We start from the raw sequence: 21926 nt of genomic DNA, 5'->3' as shown, positions 1-21926 counted from the left end.
CGGCCACAGAGCACTCGTGGGTTGGTGTATCGATGTTGGCAAGCGCGCTCTCTCTATGCATAACATCTGCATGTGTTCCTCCAAAGACAGGTCCTGGATCGTAGTGTAAATAGCAGCGTAGTCTTGTAAATAATGCTCCCTACCGGCTGTATGTTTAGTTTGAGAATTCTTTCCGGATTCGGTTATCCTGTGGGTGTGTTTCTGTGAGGAGAAGGGTGCAACGTCGCAGGGGGACATATTTACTCATTTGTGAATATCTATAAAACTGTCGCACTCAGGGTAGAGTTAATAGTAGAGGGAACTACATTGCGTGCCACACTAAAGTAGGTAAAAATTTATCGGGTCGGGACGCCCCGAGGGTAGAGAAGGGTGCAATGTTGCGAATATGGAATTTGGCCTCCATATCCGCTTGTAAATATTCCCCTATCTTCTCCGATACTCCCCAACTCTCCCCTTACCCCATTCCCTAGTCCCATTGTCTGTAAACAACACCCATTAGAGCCGATCTTCCCCTTCATTCCCCCATTAAATGTCGTGCCCAGGTCCCCCGCACCACACGTAGACAATTATAGGACATCTTGCTAGTTATTCTTAATCTATGTCAGTTAAGGACTTGTTTCCATTAATTATGACTCTTCGTTGCACCAGAATGTGATGATATGGCACCAGTAGGAGTTTAGGACCTTCCCATACCTCCCCGCATCTCTTCCCATCATCTCAAGCTCCAACAACAACCACAACAACAGCGGCTATGCGTCCTCACTCCGGCTCGGTTGGCCGCCATTGAACATGTGCTCGACGGGGTTACCCAGAAGGGGGCTCCCTGTCGGCCCCTCGTCAAGGGCGGAGCCGGTAACCCCCGCACCCAATGAGAAGCCATGGGCCGATGCCATCTGGGGCGGCGCTAACGAGCCGAGGGCGTGTCACTCCCCGCCGGATATACGCGGCCCCGCGCCGGATGTGACGTGAGATGCGCCCCGAGCTTGGAAGGAAAAGACGCCACCCTCCCGAGCGCTGAGCGACCTCCCCAGCTTGAGACCAAAGTCGCGACCCACAAGCGCTGTGATACCTTCACGCATCTCTGGACACCACCGTACGTGATTCTGTCCCTGAGCCAGGTGCACCTGAGCCATCGCGACCTGCCTCCCCTTTTCATCAACCCCCGTGTGAGTCAGCAATTTTGTCCCGTGTGTCCGTCGTCTGTCCGGGGATAATATAAGAGTGTGTCTAAGTGCCTGTCTTCCTGTAATATACCTCTAGCCCCTGTAATCTAACCTTTTTCCCTACGAATATACTTGAGAACTGAACCCCTGGTGTCGTATTGTGTCATTATAATCCAGCCGGGTGTCTTCTCTTTCCTATTGAGCCAGCGTAGCGCGATTAGTCAACATTCGGGCACAATCGGGTAACTTGTACGGATACGGCGGCCATCCCGCTCGGCCCACCATACCATCAAAGTCGTATCTGTAACAATATATATATATATACATATATATATACATATATACATATATATATATATACACATATATATACATATATATATATATATATATATATATATATATATATATATATATATATATATATATATATATATATATATATATATATATATATATATATATATATATATATATACATATATATATATATACATATATACATATATATATATATACATATATATATATATACATATATACATATATATATATATACATATATACATATATATATATATACATATATACATATATATATATATACATATATACATATATATATATATATATATATATATATATATATATATATATATATATATATACACAGTATATATATATCTAAAGGGGAGAGAATAAGAGATAGGGATTGTAAATTACTTGAGTGAAGAGAGCCATGTGGCAAGTGTCTGAGGACTTTCATTCACAGATTTCTCCAAGTCTTCCAGCATGCCTGCGTCTGAGAGATGGGAATAAATTCAATTTGTATATTGTAGTGCAAAAATGGATTACAAGTGTAAACAGATGCTGAGGGTAAACACACATGGATAATATATATATATGTGTAATATAATTTGTAATGTGTAATTGTGCTCCATAGGTAAATTACACTGTAATGTGTAATTTACCTATATAATTAGTGCTCCAACCTATGAACTAACGCCATGACGTCAACCGCCACAACGTCCATGCGAAGCTCTCGAGGAGCCATCCCGCAGAGACAAATCATAAGGATGTCATTTCAGATACTGTCACAAGTGCATGGAAAACTCACAGTTACAGACCTGGTTTCACCCTCATTGGGGCATCATCAGGGCAATGCAGCATGCTTCCACACACTTGTGACTCTGAAAACCTTTCGGTTATATATCAGTACTTGTGCGACTCCATATTGTGAGTGGAGAAAGTGTCCCATACAGCCCTTGCTGCACCTTACAGGGAGCCAAAGTCCCACCAGCCACACATTATCATTATCTCTCGCCAACATTATCACAGACACAGACAGCCGATATTATCTCTCGCTTTCCACCAAGCACAATATAGAGTCATCCTGGATGCGGTCGGGAGTAATAAATTATAATACAGTACATATAATTATGCTCCATCCTATGACAGAACGCCGTGACGTCACCACCACAACTTCCTTACTCTTCTGTGAAGCTCCTGAGGAGCCATCCCACAGAGACAAATCATATGGTTATTTCAGATACTATCACTTTCAGATACTATATATATATATATATATATATATATTAAAAAAAAACACCTTTAGAGGCCATTTTTCCCCGCAAGCGGGGGTTGGCCTTTTTCGGGAACCGTGGTAGTTGTTGTTTTTCGGTCCCCTTTTTGAAGCAATGTTTTACGGCCGGATGCCCTTCCTGATGCCAACCCTTTTTGCCGCCTTTAACGACAAGCAGGGAATTACCAGTGAACTGGTACTCAATTAGCCGACCTCGGAAGGATGACAGGCTGAGTCAACCCCCCTGGCGTTAATTCAGCGATCGACCGGGTTTCGAACCCAGGATCCTAGGATCCTAAGCTGACACCCTAGCCGCTAGCCCAACACCAGGTATATATATATATATATATATATATATATATATATATATATATATATATATATTGTTACGAATTTGGTAGAGCAATATGTAGAGCAGAGTAGATCTGAATAGGTAACATGCTTCGAGATGTCGCGATAGGGAATCTACCTGCAAAAAGTCATGTGTAGGCGTTTGTCGGGTTGAGATGTATGATTGTGAATCTACCAGGAGATTCGTGTGTTAGTTAGTGTCGGGAATAATCAGTAGAGCCCTTGTATGTCTCACCTGGTAGCCAAACCTTTGTCCATTTTGGCACTGCACACCACTTAAACATTAGTTAGGACCTTTAGTACAACACTAAATGACGCCTTCCCCCCTGACATGACTTAGGAAGAAATCAGACTAGAACACCGCCACAATTTACACCTCCGAGAGGCCTACCCACCTCGCATAGCACGTGCTGTGACCAAGGAGCAGGAGCAGGAGCGGGAGAGTGGGAGTGACGCAGTGGGCGTGACCTGAGCGAGCCGGCGAGTCGGTGGAGGCTCTGATTGGCAGAGTAGTGCGCCAATATGACGTCATCGGCCAGAGATATTAACGGGGGCCGGACGCCATTTCGGGGCAGTTCACGAGAGGAGAGAGTTCAGCACGTTGAGTGAGGTCTGAGTCAAGAGTTCGGATGAGCCCAGAGTTGAGTTGAGAGGGGCAGTCCGGAGAGTTGGATCCCGAGTTGAGATCCTGAGTTGAGTTGAGTTGCGCAGAGTTGAGTAGCGCAGTTGAGTGGAGAGTTCGCTGGAGTGCACGCAGTTTGTTCAGAGCAGTTGCTTCTGGCAGTGGTTCGAGAGACGCAGAAAAGTGACTCGCTATTGCAGCTCTTTTTCGTCTTGCGCAGCCTGAGTTGGGCTGAGGTGTAGCCCGAGTGGAGCGGTGCTGGTGCTTTTGGAGCTTGATGAACGGACCTCGTTGGCGGCGAGAGGATCGGAGCTCGGAGTGGGACCTCGGGTGCAGCGGCGAGGGCGTTGGCTCGGACCTAGCGGGGCGTGCGAGGCGGACGGAGGATTCGTCCAGGCCGGGAAGAAGACGACGAGACAGATAAGCCCGAGCTCCGCGTACACTGTACATGACGTGACGTGTTCTTTTCTTTAATTCATCTCCCTCGTATTGTGTTTGATATCTGTTGTGTGTGGGATCCCAATTTAGCTACCATATTTTATTACCGGCACGTGCTTTTTCCTGGCCTTGCCCTTTTCCTGAATAAACCCTTGTATTATTTTCCTTTCCCATTCAAACCTGTGCCGCTTCAGTTAATTTCCTCTCACAGGACCGGAGCTACGCCGGCGTGCTGCAGTTAAGTGCTTTCGCCGCAGCCTCCATTTCCCTTCTTCCTCCCGCGCGGCCATAGCCGAATCCGTGTTTGGATAGTTGCCTCCGAATAAGACCGTTTAGGCTATCCGCAACTCTGATGTTAATCGGAATTGCGTGACAATATATATATATATATATATAGATTCAAATTTTTCACCTTTTGGTGCCTTATAGCCTGGAATTAAAGTGCATTAAATCAGACTTTTTCCACTTTTATTTACACATCCTAATCCACAACTTCCAAGTGAAAAACAAATTATACAGATTTCAGAAAATTAATGAAACATACAAAACTAAAATATCTTGGTTGGATAATAATAAGTGAAAGGGGGTGGAGACTTTCTATCGGCACTGTATATATACATATACGGTGTGGGAGCCAATTGGTGGAGGATAGTGCAGAAACCAAGGGATGAAAGATGGGGCAGGAGCCAAGGGGTGGAGGATGGGGCGAGAGCCAAGGGGTGGAGGACGGGGCGAGAGCCAAGCGGTGGAGGACGGCATAGGAGCGAGAGTAAAGGAGAGCAGAGTGTTCGCCGTCCTATAATGAGATAATAATTATGTGGAAGCAAAGTAGAGAGGAAATGCTTATGAAAAAAAAAAACCTGTCAGAGTTCAAAGGAAATTCTTGCCTAATCCAAGAAACTGAGGCTGAAGAGCACCAGAGTGAAGATCCACATGCAGATGGAGGCATTCAGAACGAGTGCAGGGCTCCAGCAGAGGAATCACCAGCGTTGGGCCAGCCTCCTTCAGGATAGCTGTTCGGGAAAAGGGATGCATAAACAATCCTAGCTACACAAGGAAAACAAAATTGCTCTGTGAGATGGGGAGTAAATATAAAATGAAAGTTAAATGAGGAAAGGGATGGATTTTTTTTTTTAACTCACCCATTTCTTAAATAGCACTTTTAATTTAGACACAAAAATCGCAAAGTTTTACAACGCTTTACAACGAAGGGAAAGTTTAACCAACGAGAAAATGAAGAAAAAGCAACTATATTAAGATGGGATTTTATGAAAGATTAAAAAGCAGTAAATGGGGCAAAATCATGAGGCTGGAAAAAAGGAAAGGGACTGGGAATAAATGGGGGAAAATGTATGACAGGAAGAGAGGGATATAAATAAATAAAGCTCACAGCTTTCATGAGGATTATGTGCCTTTAGGATGACCTTGAGATCAGAGAGTTTTTGGTGGCTTTGGCACAACATGCTGTCCACAAGCAGTTTTTCCACAGACAAGTGGCCAATCTTGAGAGGGGATAAATGGAAGCAGGGTTGAAATCAGGCTGGACCCTACATGATTCCTAGAGACTGATGAGAGCGAACTGAAAAAGGTGGGAGCTATCACATGTTGAACCTAAAATTATAAAACACTCTCTCAACTCACACACTCTCACGAAACCTTTCCACTTCAAAAGGCAAGGAGGGTGACAAGACCAGGTAAGATCCCTTTACAGCAATGCTTCAGACCTTCTCTGCACGCTCTGCCAGATTGGGGTCACTGCTGGGAAGTGCTGGATCATGAGTAATCTGTAGTGGTTTGCAAGGATCACTTTCATCCACCCAGACAGCCACCTTACAGGCAGCCACTGTCCCCACTCGTCGGCCCAAAACCTGAGGACTGGAATTGAATGACATGAGGAAAAAAGAGTCACAAAGAGGATGCGGAGCATAGAAAAGAAGGGAAACAATTAATGTAAATGGGAAACAATGAACAAAGTGCCAGATTATTTTATTTGAATGAGCTGGTGTTGGCTTAGCGGTTAGGGTGCCAGCTTGGGATCCTAGGATCCTGGGTTCGAATCCCGGTCGATCGCTGAATTAACGCCAGGGGGGTTGACTCAGCCTGTCATCCTTCCGAGGTCGGCAAATTGAGTACCAGCTTGCTGGGATGAATGATCACGGTGTATACCCCGATTTAGAATAGGTACACCGTATCCCTGCGCATCGAAGAGCGTGACCAAGGGTTGGCGTCAGGAAGGGCATCCGGCCATAAAAATATTGCCTCAAACAGGGAACCATGATTGTCATGGGGCCCACAAGGCTAAACCCCGCTCTAGCGGGGAAAATGGCCTTAAAACGATCATTCATTCATTCAATGAGCAAATCGGCCTTCACTCTAACTGCACATCCTGGACTTAAACCCACCATTCCCTGGGCTTACTTCCAAAAGATCAGGGTGAGGCTCTTGCCAGGCTGGTAGCGCTCTAGTTGCACAAGGTCCCCCCAGCGCTCATGCACGAGGCGCTGTGCTTGAGAGTGCAGCACTTCCAGCTGCAGGGAAAGGCAGAATGAATCTAAATGCAGAAGAGGGGTTGGGGGGATAGAAAGACGAAAGGTAGGAAATAAGGAAAATAAGAGGATGAGACAAGAAGAGGTTGGGCAAAACTAGTCAAGGATCCAAGTGTAACAAATGGCATTAAAAGGTTATGGTGCTGAAACTTTGGTTCAAGAAAAGGCAACTAATTCGAAGGACAGAATCGCAAGATATGGAGACCATGGCTGGAAGGATACGCAAGCAGTTGTACATGTCCTGCAATGGCCGATCATCTGCAAACAACCGTGACTGCACAAGCTGGTGTAGGAACTCCACTTGTGCCCTGTGCACGAGTGCACGCCCATCTGCCAGAAAGGCAAAGATAAATCAAAAGCTCAAGATATACCACTTTTGATCAATGTTTATTCACTTTATTTTTCATCAAGACTCAATCTTTTAAAGCAGTAGAAAAATTTGTACGAATAAGTAGAGCTACATATAAAGAACACCACTGCTTCATCCAAATCTGCAACTTTTTGAAAATTGTGTAATTAATCGAAAAACTTAAATTAATAATCGATTAATTGATTAATTAATAAATCAATAATACACTTTATAGCCAAATGACCTGTTCACTGTTGTGTACAAATATCAGCTTCCTAGCTCAAAGGATGGCTGAGATATCGCCCGGACAAACAAAGAAGAAAGAAAGAAAGAAAATTAATGGAGTGAAAAGCAAGTACTCCCTTTCGGCGTGCGTCATCGCCGGGCCCCCTTCGGCGCCCGGCGATGACTTCATGCAGCGCCTGGAGATGGAATAGGAAAGGAGCGGTGTTTAACAAAGAACTCGAAAATAATACCTCCAGCCTTCGGCTGTGGAGGCACAACAATGTCAGCAGATTCAAACTGTACCTCCAGTTTCCTTATCTTCCACAAGGATCTTCAACTTGAGTAGGCGCCATGGTATTACTGGGTCATCCCCCATGACTGTCAAGCTGGCCTCAAACTCACCATCAACCTGGAAGCGTACCTGGCCACCCTCTATGCGAAAGGAATTTGCAACGGGTGCCACCAAGAAAAGGGGAGGTAGGGAGGGGTTGTACACATAAATATAAACACAAAAGCAAAAAAATAAATAAATAAGAAAACTGATGAGCTGCACTCAGAGTGTTGGCCTCGTGTATAGGGAAATGGCTTAGTTGCATGGGGTCGCAAAATGTATACCTATCGTGAGGTTGGCAAGTTGAGGTGGGAGGCCCGTGGTAACGAGACGATGCTGCAGGATGAGGTTAAGGTGCTGCAATGTTGTCTGACGCTCTGTGCGGCTTATTGGATCAGGGGGAACGATGCGATCCTTGAAATGTGGAGAGAACATAGAGGCAATAAAGTACAGTCATTCAAAATAAATACACTCACAATAAAATACTAGTGCCCATTGCTGCAGGAGCTCTTTTTGCAGCATTTGCAGTTTGCCAAAAGTTCCTCATGCGCCGTTTTTGTGACAACACTGATGCAAACATTGGCACCAACATGATTTACATTCCAGTGACACGATCAAACACAGACCAGCGGTAGATTGCACCACAATACGTTGATTAATAAAACAGACTGATATTTGTGTGCAACAGATGCTTGCAATCTCCCTCATTGGTGATGCCGCGATAGACAAGTGATGTTAAAACTGACCATGCGTGAGCAGTGATATGCTTCAATAAAGTCAATAACGTTTACGGCCACAAGTGAAAAAAAGAGATTAGAGCTTTTAGGAAAGCAAATTCGACACTACAATCAAAGCACTAGCAATAACAAGAATGTTGGTTGGATGTTTACACTAAGGTTCCAATTAATTTAATGCCGCTTAACAGCTGGTTCTCGTATTATCAAGCACCAATTTAAGTTTATCAAAACACTCCCCACTTTTATACAAAATATTTTCAGATATTTTGCTTCAAATATCAAACTTCATTTTATTTCAACAAATCCAACACATTTTCCCATAAGGTCACATCCCTCAAGTACAGATCATAATCAAATAAATCACTTCCCTTCCTATGCTCATCTTCAAAAACTTCCCATCCCACCCTTGTTTTTGCACCCCACCCCTCTGACAAGGTCGGAGATGGGGGACATTAAAAAGGCCTCCATCCTACCGTACTTTTGTGTATGCGATATTTCAACAACTGTTGAACATTTTAAGCCCGTGACCATGTACATGCACACGAATGTGTATACGGATTAAATTATAAACGTTTTTTTTTAAAATCTGTAAACGTGTACATGTTCCCTTGCTAATCTATAGAATGAAAGGAGCCGGCCTCTAAATACAGTCTCCCTCCATCCGTCCATTCAGGGCGGGGTTTATGCCACCAGCCTATCAGAGCATTTCCCTCCAGGGCTGGGTGGGATGAAGTTAGGCGGGGACCTGCAAACATTTTTTATTACCACCATGCTGTTATATACATTTTTTCATACACAGATAGGTATTGGCGGCTTCATTCATTAGCCGTTGCCATTAAGTTACTTTGACTTGAATCAAAAGCTCATGCCTTTTAAAGAGAGACTAAAGGAAATATGAAATAAACGACTGTCTGGCATGCCGGTCTAGCAAGATAGGTGCTGCATAATAATATGCACACATCTGCTATGCCGCTTTTCTAAATACATAGTACGTTATTTTTTATTTTTTAATGGAGACGTTTTTACTTTCTCAATAATTAAGTTATTACTTTTTCTCGTCTTACTATAATTCACCAAATGTCCGTCTGTCTGTTTGAAGGTACCGTAAAAACTGCTGAACCGATCGCAAAGATATTTTGGGTGGGTAATCCTGGGATCTCCAGGAGTAAAATAGGCTATTTAGTTTTCCCAATTTCAGCTTTGGTCTCCAGCATTCTCAGGTTTTGACTCCCGCATAACATTCGCGTTCGCATAATGTTCATTGTGACGATGTTGTGACGATGTACGTGTTCACGGTAGTCTTTGACGTGATGGTGTGAACGTAATTTCGTAATATTTTTCGTTTCGTAATCCTTTAATGAACGTTTAATGCCCTTCGATGTCTGGGGCCACACGCGCGCTACACTGGATGGGCCAGCGTGTACCTTGCCCTTCGCCGTCAGGCTCGGGTAAACAGCTGAGCCCCATCGGTGATGGGGACTGGGGCTTGAGACAGTGTCCCACGAACGAGGAATTCCCAGTAAGCACGAGTCATCAGCTCGCGTTGATTAAGTCCCTGCCCTTTGTACACACTGCCCGTCGCCGCACAAACATCACAATGAAACACAATCACAATTCACATATTCGTGCAATCCGTAATTTCGTAATGTTTTTCGTTTCGTAATCCTTTAATGAACGTTTAATGTTTAATGAACGCTTAATGCCCTTCGATGTCCGGGGCCGCACGCGCGCTACACTGGACGGGCCAGCGTGTACCTTGCCCTTCGCCGTCATGCTCGGGTAAACCGCTGAGCTCCATCCGTGATGGGGACTGGGGCTTGAGACAGTGTCCCACGAACGAGGAATTCCCAGTAAGCGCGAGTCATCAGCTCGCGTTGATTAAGTCCCTGCCCTTTGTACACACCGCACGTCGCCGCACAAACATCACAATGAAACACAATCACTATTCACATATTCGTGCAATTCGAGAAAAGGAACTTTTATCAGCAATGTCGTCTATCCTGAAGTTCTAAGCTGAAGAAGAGGTACAAAATCATTCAATTCTTTTCCCTAAAGAAAAGCGTACAGTTGATATCACGATTTGAAACACGATGGAATAATATTTACCGATATGAACAGTGATGTGGCTTTTATTGAAATTCTAAAGATACTGTTTTGATTTTGATGATTTACGTGTGATATGATTTGACGGATGTTTATATGAATCGTTTAAAATAAAAAATTTGTCTTCAATTTCTGATATTTTGCCTTTTCATTTCGGCTTCCCAATTGAAGTAGGGCGGGTACCGTTGCTAGTAACTGATAAATTCGTCAGTTGAAGCTGCATAATAAATGGAACATAATTACGACATTTATTTCTGCCAACAATCCGGCTGTTGTTGTTGTTGTTTAATGTAACATAATTAATTAATTATTATTGGAGAAATATTGAACTTATATTGGACTAAATGTTTTTTTGGGAGGGCTGAGGTTGGAGGAGGTGGGGAGGTGAGGGGTAGGACGGGATGCAGACCAATGCACGCTCTAGTTAAGGCTGATTGACTTGCTAGATTTCAACGTTTACACATGTACACGATCAACGAATAGACTGTGTACACATTTGGCAAAATACACGATATGCACAGGCTTCGCAACATTTAGCTTTCATATTGCAGATATAAAGACTACCTCCCCATGGATACAGGCTTGAAAAAATACCTCCCTTCATCGCTCTAAGTGCATCTCTGAGTGCATCGCATCGTCTGAGCACTCAGATGCACTCATGCGATGCGATGCGATGATGCACTTAGATGATGCACTCAGAGATGCACTTAGAGCGATGAAGGGAGGTATTTTTTCAAGCCTGTATCCATGGGGAGGTAGTCTTTATATCTGCAATATGAAAGCTAAATGTTAAAAGCTAAAGCTAAAGAGGGGAGGTAGTTGCACCTCCGGGACACAAAGGTGATCCCGGGGGAGGAGGCTGTTTCACAGCACCACTTGGTTGTCTGCGACATAAGGGTGAAAGGTGCGAGGACAGCTCGGCGGGTGAAGTACCAACCGAGAATGAAGGTGTGGAGGTTGAAAGAGGTGACAGTAAGGGAGGCATTAAAAGAGAGGCTGAGTAGGGTAGAGGATGATGTGGTTGAGCTTGAAAGTGGTTGGATGTCAATGAAAGCTAGTCTGTTGGGAGCCGTTGGTGAGGTATGTGGATGGACAAAAGGACCACCGAGGCACTCGGAAACATGGTGGTGGGATGTTGAGGTTGGAAAGAGGATTGACGAGAAGAGGAAGAAGTTCAAAGAGTGGCAGAAGGCGAAGGGTACGGGAGCAGAAACAGCAGAGCATGAAAGTTATAAGGCAGCCAGGAAGGCTGCAAAGAAAGAGGTAGCAAAGGCGCAGGAGGCATGTAGGAAAATGTTCGGAGAACGCTTGGATTCGGAAGAGGGTCAGAAAGCAGTATTCAGGATTGCAAAGCAGATAGCGAAAGAGAGGTGTGATGTGATGGGGGTGAGTTGCTTGAAGGATGAAGTGGGACAAATCGTTGTCGACCCAGATGGAATTAAAGGAAGATGGAAAAGATATATGGAAATGCTGTTGAATACAGAGAATGAATGGGATGGCAACATAGAGAGTAACCCAGTTTTAGGACCGGCAGAGAAGATAACTGAGAAGGAAGTTGAGGAAGCGATAAAAGCAATGAAGAGTGGAAAAGCGGGAGGGCCGACGGGAGTTGTGGGAGATATGTTGAAGGCAGCAGGAAGTTGGGGTGTGAAGAGAATGACAGAGATCTGTAATCTGGTGGTGAAAGAAGGCCGCATTCCAGTGGATTGGGAACTGAGTACCCTCGTCCCTCTATACAAGGGGAAAGGTGACCCTCTGGAGTGTGGCTCGTACCGAGCGATAAAGTTATTGGAGCATGGAATGAAGATATTGGAAAGGGTGTTGGAGAGGAGGATAAGGAAGAAAGTGAAGATCGACGAAATGCAGTTTGGATTTATGCCAGGAAGAGGAACGACAGATGCGCTTTTCATTGTGAGGCAGTTGCAGGAGAAGTACATGGATAAGAGGAAGAAGTTGTTTTTTGGGTTTGTTGATCTGGAGAAAGCATTCGATAGGGTTCCACGCAAAGTATTGACATGGGCATTGAGGAAGTTAGGAGTGGAGGAATGGTTGATCAGAGTAGTGATGGCAATGTACAAAAGAGCACGCACAGCTGTAAGGACGAAGGACGGGAACAGTGGTGAGTTTGAGGTGAAGGTGGGAGTGCATCAGGGGTCGGTACTAAGTCCACTACTATTTGTAGCTGTGATGGAGGTGCTGGCTCAGACCGTAAAGGAGGGTTTACCGTGGGAATTGTTGTATGCAGATGATCTGGTGTTGATTGCGGAAAGTATGGATGGACTGAAGGAAAAGATGAACAAGTGGAAGGAATGTATGGAGACAAAAGGTCTGAAGGTGAATATCGGAAAGACAAAGGTGATGGCAAGTGGTAAAGCATGTGGTGAGATGGAAAGAACTGGGAAGTGGCCGTGTGCTGTGTGCAGGAAGGCTGTCAGAGTGAACTCCATTCAATGTACAATGTGTGCTGAGTGGGTTCATCAAAAATGTAGTGGTCTGAGAGGGTCATTAACCAGTGTGGCAGCTACATTCAAATGTAAGGTGTGCACAGAGGGAGCTGCAGATGGAGGAAATGTTGAGTTGGATCTTGGAGACGGCGTGAAGCTGGAAGGTGTGAAAACATTTTGCTACCTCGGAGACATGCTGAATGGAGAAGGTGGATCAGACTCGGCAACGGTTGCTCGAGTGAGATGTGCATGGAAGAAGTTTCGGGAACTGAGTGGCGTGCTGATGAGGAGGAGAGTGTCGCTGAAGCTGAAGGGAAAGGTGTATGCTGCATGTGTGAGAAGTGTTATGATTTATGGGAGCGAGACATGGGTAATGAACGTAGAGCAGCAACGAAGGCTGGAAAGGGTGGAAATGCGAATGGTTCGATGGATGTGCGGAGTATCGTTGAGAGAGAGGAAGACAAATGATGAATTGCGAAAGATGATGGGAATATTGCCTGTGATTGATGCTGTGAAGAGGAACAGATTGAGATGGTTTGGTCATGTATTGAGGAAGGATGAAAGTGACTGGTTGAGAAGAGTGATGGAAGTTAATGTAGAAGGAAGTAGAGGACGGGGAAGACCGAGAAAGACTTGGCTAAAGATGGTGGAAGAAGAAATGCGGGCAAGGGGGTTAACAAGGAGAGATGCAGAAAATAGGGCAAAATGGAGAAGATTGTCATGGGGACCGCAAGGCTAACCCCCACTCTAGCAGGGAACATGGCCTTAAAATGCATGTTGTTGTTGTTGTATTGCAGATATACATTCCTCATGATATTATCTCGAGCTGATTATATCACCGCTGTGATTGGCAGGATTACGTTGCCATGGCAACCTTCTAAGTGACTTGACTTGTGTACGTGATATTTCAAAAACCATTGAACATTTTCACATTGCAGATATCTATCCCTCACACCACCCAAAAGGCAGGGGACCTAGAGTATCAGCTCCTTGTTTTTGTATACATGATTAAGGCTCTTGGAAGAGTTAGAGCAGAATGGAAGGGAACAAAATGGAAAGGGGGAAACACCAACAACAGATTAAAAAGATATGCGCACAAGCTGAATGAAACAGAGCAAGCAAAGGAAGGGGAAAGCAGGGATGAAACAGACAAGTAACAAGTAACAAACCAACCGACAACTGGACAGATTGACAACTTTGGTTCAACAAACCAACCAAATACAACAGAAAACGATTTTACTTTTCGTTTACATAATTAATGGACGAGCTAAATGGGAAGCAGGTTCACAGACTGACAGAGGAGCAAATGGGAACAGGGAGCCAAATACATCGATGATGAAAAGGAGGAGTGGCTGAAAATAAAGGAGCACAAGAGGTGGAGGAGGTTGCGGGGAGGGAATCAGCGAGAGCAGAGGAGTGCAGGGGTGGATTTGAGAGAAAGCATTCATGCAAGCATTCATGAGGTGACTATGGGCAGCACGATTGAAAGGCTGGAAGACAAAGCACAAGACACCAAATGTACAGGGAGTCAGTTCAATAGAAGAGAGAGAACCGGGATTAAGTTGTGAAGGTGAGCATTCAGCTTAGAATTTGGGAGGGTAACTATTTGTAATATAATAAGTAATTGTGGTATTTTGGAAGAGCAGGTAGGGAAGGACAGAGTGAGGAGTCGGGCCTAAAGTACGATGATAGACAACTACTCATTTTGACCAAACTGGATCTCACATCAAACTCTCCCTTTCCCGGTGTTTCTTTACTGGATGGCGGTACTTTGTGCTCCTGGGGAAAACTACAAAAGTGCAAAGCTCAGCAAAACGAAAGCAAAGACGATGGTGTACCATCGCAAATTTCCACGCTTCCCACCTAAAGTAAAGCTGAAAGATGGCATAAAGTTCCACCAGGATTTACCCAATATTAAATTTTGAGTGAAATATTTTTTCTCATTTTGACCCCTCTGACTCAAAGTCCTCACTCCCTGGAGCAGGCACCATGGGTCAGTGCCAAAAAAGTCGTTACATATTTCATGCGCCTCCCAATGTTGATCCATATACAAAGTTTCATTTAAAAATGTATAAAAACGTGCCCGTAATTGCATTTTTGGTATCCGACCGTTTGACCCAGCCCAAGGTGGCAGCCCCAAAAATGACACTGCTTTTTCACCTTCGTGCCACGTGATGATCGTAACTACCAAGTTTGCTGAATTTCTGCACAACCGTTTAGGAGGAGACAGCATGACGGACGGACAGAGCCGATTATAATATCCCCTCGTTTTTTTCAAAAATTGTGGGATAACAATGCCTAAGGGCAGTCGGACAATAAACATGCAGGCAACAACACAAATGAACTACCTGAATACAGGTTGGCAGCCGTGGGTAAGTCCCAGTTGTGAGGACATCGATGGCACAAGGGACGGCAAATCCAGGCAGGCGAGCGTGCACAAGTGCAGCACGTGCCAGAGACGCCAACCTGTCTGCAGAGTCGACAAACAGCAACACTTGCTGCTCCAGATAAGATGAAATTTGCTGCAAATGAAAAGCACTTGAAGAGATGGTGACCTTTGGCAGACGGAAATAGCAGATGTGCCAGAAAAAGTCGACTTGCTGCGAAAATGCAAAAGGTACACAGAAGATGTTCTCTTACCGCACATTTCTCCACTTTGCCAGCATTTCCTGCCCACTTGACAAGCGCTAGGAGACGCACAAAGATCTGCCGTGTGCGGTTTGCAAATTGGACAATTTCAATCTTCCTGCAAAGAGTGACAGAAGACTTTGAAAGAGTTTATTCCTTACCAACCAAGAGTACATGCATCATGCAAAGCAGGTCAACGATTCAATAATCTGGGTGAAGACAAACTGAACAATTGGACATATCGTGGCATCGCTTTCCGTGCAATCACAACATCTTTACCATGAAGATAATATGAAACAATTATACAACAAAGGGATAAAAATCACTTGTACAACTCACCGTTCCAAATCTGTCTTGCGAGGCAGTCTGAAAGTGTGGAAGAAGGGGAATGGGAAAGGGAGGTGGGGGGAGGGTGAAAGGGATGAGTTAGAGATCAGATCATGAACCGTGCTCAAAGTAGTTTCTTTGGTTGGGGTTCCAATCCTGGATTGGTCGCCACGTCAACATTGGAAGTCACGACCCGAATTTGTCATTTGGCCATGTTGCCGGCGATTGCTCGCCTACTCTGCGCGAAGGACACCGTGGGATCTTTAACGCCCACCGAATAATGGCGGCAGATGGGATGCTCGTTTAACGTCCAGGCACACACATCGATGAGTCACCATACCTGTTGTTGTTATTGTTGTTGTTGTTGTTGTTGTTATGTTTCGTATGCAGCCTGTGCCTCCTGGTTGCATCATTTTATGGAGGTGCAGCTGTGCTGCTGATGCAGTGCCCCGGTTACCAGTAAGCTGGTGCTCATTTTGCCGACCTCAGGATGCCAAGTGGAGTCAACCCACCTGGTGCTATTTCAACAGCATGACAGGGGCTGGAACTCAAGACACTAAGATCTAAAGCTAGTCACCTTAACCGTTAAGCCAATACCAGGTTACCCTGCCTGTAAAACCCTGGGATGGTAGTTTATAGCTGGGTTGGGATTCTGACCCAGGCTAGATAGCCTACCTCTGGTAGGTGAGTGTGCGTACCTCTAGTAGGTGAGTGTGTGTACCTCTGGTAGGTGAGTGTGCGTACCTCTAGTAGGTGAGTGTGCGTACCTCTAGTAGGTGAGTGTGCGTACCTCTAGTAGGTGAGTGTCGTACGTCTAGTAGGTGAGTGTGCGTACTTCTGGTAGGTGAGAGTACGTACCTCTGGGAGGTGAGTGTGCGTACCTCTACTAGGTGAGTGTGCATACTTCCAGTGAGTGTGCTTACCTCTAGTAGGTGAGTATGCATACCTCTACTAGGTGAGTGTGCGTACCTCTAGTGAGTGTACATTCCTCTAGTAGGAGAGCATGCGTACCTCTAGTCGGTGAGTATGCGTACCTCTAGTAGGTGAGTGCGCTTACCTCTTGTAGGTGAGTGTGCGTACCTCTCAGGCCTATGCCAACCTGCTAGCCCTTGATGAATTCGATCACGAGAAATAATAACCACAGTGATAATATCACAGCCACCGAATGAGTATCCCGATGTGCATCCCCCTGGAAATATCCATAATTATTGATCTACACATTGACCTCACCTCGAATTACAAATATCGCGAGAAAATGTTCCAGCAGATCAAAAGTTAAAGGAAGGACCCACGTTCGAGTACATAACACCTGAACGAACACGTTTACATAGTGGTGATTTGGGAATGTTGACAAAGAATGGTTTAACTGTGACTGCAATTTAGTTTCGAAACCACGTGAGTGTAAACCGCTCCTTGCGGTTGGCGATTGGTGCGTCTGTGCAGGTGTTTGAATAGAGTCGGCTATTGTACTGCAAAACAAACGTGTCGGCGCGTGTGGAGCTCTCACTCACAGCTCTGCCAGCACCATGGTGTCGTGGTAAGTGCGTTGCAGCGTCAGGTCCAGCAGCGCTCCCAGAGAAACGTGACCCGAGGCGGGAGGAGCGGCGTTGGGGACCGGGCCGAGGAGTGCGGCTGGCTCGGCTTGAACGGGAGCCATGGCGGGAAGGAGGGCGAACGAGAGCCTGGGAAGAAGGCAAATGGAGGAAAAGGTTCAAGGAAGCGATGCGATTCTCTCTTCGTCTTAGGACGGTTATTTCAAAATAATAATGTGCTTGCGACAACAAATTGAAAAATATGAAGAGAATACGAGGCACTGACAGAAATAAATATCTACCATACGCTAAAAAAAAAAATTCCCGAAATTACATTCACCGATTTCATTTTCCTTAACGAGTTATTTCAAGTTTTATCAGTGCTTACAAGCCTCATACAGTGATAAGTAAAATATATTACACTTCATTTATAAACATTTTAAATTGGATTAAATTACTGAAGTACCGGTAAGCAAGGAACCAACGAGCGCTTCCCCCCCCCCAATCCGCTGCGAACTTTACCACTGTGGTGTATACACTCAGCATGAAATGACACAAAAATAACGAGGGAATAACAAGCTGTTTGCGAACACGATATCTGAAAAAGTTGTGGATGGATTTGGTGAAACCTGATGGACAGGTTGGTGTGTGACAAGGACGAATTTATTTGATTTTGCTTAAGATCCGGATCCAGATACTATAAGTATAATTTTGAGTTCACCTGGAACGAAGTTCAGGGGAGCTTAAGCGATACTGATAGCGCGTCGGCCGTCCGTCCGTCAGTCAGTCAGTCAGTCCGTAAACACTTGAAACTTCTCCGAAACCGCTGATGGGATTGCGACCAAATTTGACACAAATTATATTTGTTGTGTTGTGACTAAAGTTTGTTCACGGCATTAAAATAAAAAAATCAGGGTCTATTAAAGGGGGTTTACTGGGGTCAAAGTGGATCTAGGTTTGACCCTCCAAAATAGGAATTTGCTTTTTCCTCTGAAACGATACTCACTATTTCGATGAAACTTGACCACAACGTTCATCACCCATGATGTACCGAAGTTTGTTCACGGCATTGAAAAAAATCTGCCCCTTTACGGGTCTACGGGAGGGGGGGGGGCGGAAAGGTCATTTTAACAATAGGTTTGTTTGTGTTTCACACTGAATGAAAAACGTCAAGGTAGACTGGTAGAGCATGGCGAGTGTGATATATGACAGGTTCGACGATATGTTCAGCATGTACGGCATATAAATCAAAATGGCGGTGCGTGGAGAGTCAGCTACACCACCGCCATAATCACATCACCCTGTCATGTGACCACATTCTCAGCTCTGATTGGTATACGTTTGAGGGGACATACATACATACATACATACATACATACATACATACATACATACATACATACATACATACATACATACATACGGACAAACACTGTTCTAGACGGCTTTGCCCAATGCGCTACGCCATAAAAAAAATCATAATGATCGGATAAGTGTTGTATTTGTCGAATTAGGACGTCATAAAAAAGGCACCTCTGACATCATCATTAACATATCTATTCCCCATGGGGAGTAGTTGACAATGAGCCAGGTCTCAATTTTTTTCCATGAAGCGGTTTCAGAGATATAGAGGTGCGAAGTTTTTCAAAGGTGGCGCCTGTACCACGTGACCTATGACGTCATACTTATCATTAAAATATTCTACAGGAGAAGGCCCTCCTAATGTGAAAATTTCGTGTCAATCCGACCAAGAATTGCAGAGAAAAAAAAATTCATACTGATCGAATCAAGTGTTGTCCTTGTCGAATTATGAGGGTCATAATTAAGGTGCCATCATAATTAAGACACTGACGCAACTGGACTCTCTCACTGCAAAGTTGGACAAGAAGTGGACGTGTGTGGGTCGATGTTCGACCATCACGCCATGATGGAGTAGTACAGATTTGTACAAAGCTGTCCTGGTCCAAACATCACATTAACCGCATTTTATCATCATAAGAAAATGTGCAAAAATGGTTTAACCGTTTAAATAAGGTAAAATAAGTATTAAAAATCTTAAAATTTATCCCTTTGAAAATGCAAAAACAAAAACACAGCAAAACCCAGACATTTTTTGATATTTTGACATTTCCATTTTTCATCTTTTGACATTTTTTATACGTTTTTGATTTTTGGAGATTTACAGACCGAAAAGGAGGACATGTCCGGGGAAAACCGGATGTATGGTTCCACTAAGGTATGCACACGACCGAGTGCCATTCAAGTCACGAATAGAGTATTCCGTACTTCTCTGCAGCAGGTGTAAAGTTATGAGTGGGTATATTCCCTCGTCAGAAGTTGGTCCAGGGTCCATGCGTTCCGTAGACGTTGTGGTAATGGCTTTGTCAAGACCTGGGAAGTTGCCTCGAGATGCCATGGTGCGTTATGGAGATGGTGGTCTCGCTACCATCAGGGAGTCGAACTAAGGCGTACTTAGGGCTTAGTACCAGTAGATATTTCCACCCTTGGCTCTTTCCCAGCTTTGTCCCCACTACACCCCCTTCCCTTCCCCCTCCCCTCCAGGTTTCTTCAGGGCCAACACAGTCCACCATCAACCACCTTCTGGTAAAAGTACCTAAATCCAGGATTACTGCTCACCTCCACTCATTCGGGCCACAATTTTCCCACCTGTGGAACAAACTTCCACATCCTCTTCAATCTCGTTCTTCCCTCCAGCTTTACAAGGCAGATGTTCACCACCATTTCAGATAGTCTCCAATCCAAAACCATGATCTTTTCCACGATCATTAACCTCACCCAAATCCCTACTCCTAATTTTCCATTTTTCCTCCTTGGAGTTTCCTTCTCCGTGCATGCGTGTTTTGCATCCTGTTGTTTTCTGTTGCGTCCTGATCCATTCAGTGTACTAGTAGATACTAGGTCTTTCACGAACCTTAACTATGTATATATATATATATATATATATTGTTACGGTTTTGCACGCGACCCTCCTTCCCTTACCAAGGGGAGATTAAGCCCCTTGTTCTTTTTGGGTCGTCGCAACCGCGAGACTTGTCGCCACTTCCGGTTGGACGCGAGACAGGGTTTCGGGACAATGTTCGCACGTACCTAAGTACTCACGCCGCCGCGTAAGCGGGGATCAAGTCTCGCATGAACCACGCGTAATTTGAGTGCACCCGAGCGGATGGCGCACCACGTGGTCCGTGCTATTACCTTTCTATTGGAACCCGATTAGAGCGATAGTTCGTACCACGCTTAGTCAATAGATGGAAAGGACGAAATGGTCGAATCAAAGAAATAACACATTTAATAATTATTATTTACATTGATTGGTAGAAGCAGAGACACAGGGCAGATCTTGTACAGTCTTAGCTTATTCCCCAGACACGGGCCCGTTCACACTCATAGGGGGAATGAAAGAAGGAAATGTTCATACGCTGAACGCGCCGGCTCCGTTGTTCAGGAACAGCTCGCCAGGCATGGCCCTCCGCGGTTACAGCACGTCCCTCGATGAAGGCAGGCAGGCAGGCGGGAGGGATCCTTGCGGCACGTATCTTGAACAAAGGCAGGCTGGTGAATATGCGCGTCTCCCGCCCGGCTCGGCGGTTCCTCACAGCGCGATTAATCAACGGCGCGCTTTCACTCGCATAACTCAATAGAGGATCTGCCTCAAGCTCAACCGAGCGTTCAACTTGTTCAAGCGCCTCCCCCCTCAAAACTGAGGTGGGGGCTTTGCGCAAAGGGTTATATTGCCACGCCCTTAGCCCGCATCGAATGTTCCAAACCATGCCTGTTGACGCAGTGCTAAGCCACTCCCTTCGAGCACTGATTGGTGGCTCGTGCCTACCGTCACTCCTTTTCCCGTCCCGCCTTCCTTCGGCCTGCCTCGACTTGTCAGGCCGGCCTCGTGGTAATTTGCGCCAAAGCCAAAGCATCGAGGTGGCATAAAGCATTGGAGGGAAACCTAACTCTCATTATTCTACTCAACGCAAAACTACACATAGGAAAGGTCTATGCGTACACTTACGAAGAAATAACTGATCTTAAACGAGGCTACATGTTGTTGTGTGACTAAACTATGAGGGGGAAATTAACCTTTATTGCAAAAACACAAAACCGCAACAATATATATATATATATATATATATGTATATATATATATACATTTACATTACATTTACATTTACATATATATATATACATTTATATATGTATCCCCTGCCGGGGATGTTCGTGGCAGGGGCGTTGATCGCGGATGTGCACGTAGCAGGAATCCGAGGAGCGTATCTGCAGATTCTCTGCTTTCTCAAAAACTCTTAGACTATTCTCTCCTTCTTTACTTTTCTCTATCAATGCAGCTCTTTTATTTGGCCTGGACTCGATGAGGACGACATAGTCTGTGCCTGGAGCCTTCTACATAAAATAAAAAAAAATCATATACAGTTTATTTCTTAAAAAAGTGATCGAGTGTTCCTTGCTTGAACATAGCATGTCGCTGGCTGCGAGCGAAATCTAGAATGCTTCTGAGTTGGAGGATTTTTATGTGGT

General features: G+C 44.8%; 2 protein-coding genes across 4 annotated transcripts in view; one reads left to right on the top strand and one right to left on the bottom strand.

The window, feature by feature from the left end:
• The window catches only part of MED14 (mediator complex subunit 14), a 101929-nt gene extending 84044 nt beyond the window's left edge, over nt 1–17885 (bottom strand). Inside the window, exons 1-13 of one of the 3 annotated variants that reach the window (XM_068113681.2) lie at nt 17845–17885; nt 17358–17528; nt 15859–15885; nt 15532–15637; nt 15240–15413; nt 7892–8021; nt 7580–7708; nt 6925–7032; nt 6575–6707; nt 5881–6031; nt 5547–5658; nt 5044–5169; nt 1887–1965 (exon numbers count right to left, since the gene is read on the bottom strand). In XM_068113681.2, coding sequence (XP_067969782.1) covers nt 1887–1965; nt 5044–5169; nt 5547–5658; nt 5881–6031; nt 6575–6707; nt 6925–7032; nt 7580–7708; nt 7892–8021; nt 15240–15413; nt 15532–15637; nt 15859–15885; nt 17358–17503 — 1421 coding nt within the window. In that variant the 5' untranslated portion in view covers nt 17504–17528; nt 17845–17885. Of the gene's footprint in view, nt 1–1886; nt 1966–5043; nt 5170–5546; nt 5659–5880; nt 6032–6574; nt 6708–6924; nt 7033–7579; nt 7709–7891; nt 8022–15239; nt 15414–15531; nt 15638–15858; nt 15886–17357; nt 17529–17712; nt 17732–17844 lie in introns of those variants that run through there. The other 2 variants (XM_068113680.2, XM_078776575.1) reach the window with 2 other exon arrangements.
• Nucleotides 17886–17932: 47 nt separating this feature from the next.
• LOC137425350 (LIM and senescent cell antigen-like-containing domain protein 1) overlaps nt 17933–21926 on the top strand; it is a 77283-nt gene continuing 73289 nt past the window's right edge. Inside the window, exon 1 of the mRNA XM_078776577.1 lies at nt 17933–18018. The gene's annotated coding sequence lies outside the window, so the exon portion shown is untranslated. The remainder of the gene's footprint in view (nt 18019–21926) is intronic.

This window comes from Myxine glutinosa, chromosome 4 (assembly GCF_964187855.1).
Source record: "Myxine glutinosa chromosome 4, kmMyxGlut1.1, whole genome shotgun sequence".
NCBI lineage: Eukaryota > Metazoa > Chordata > Myxini > Myxiniformes > Myxinidae > Myxine > Myxine glutinosa.
The sequence above is the reverse complement of the archived record's forward strand: the minus strand, read 5'-3'. Positions and strand labels throughout refer to the sequence as shown.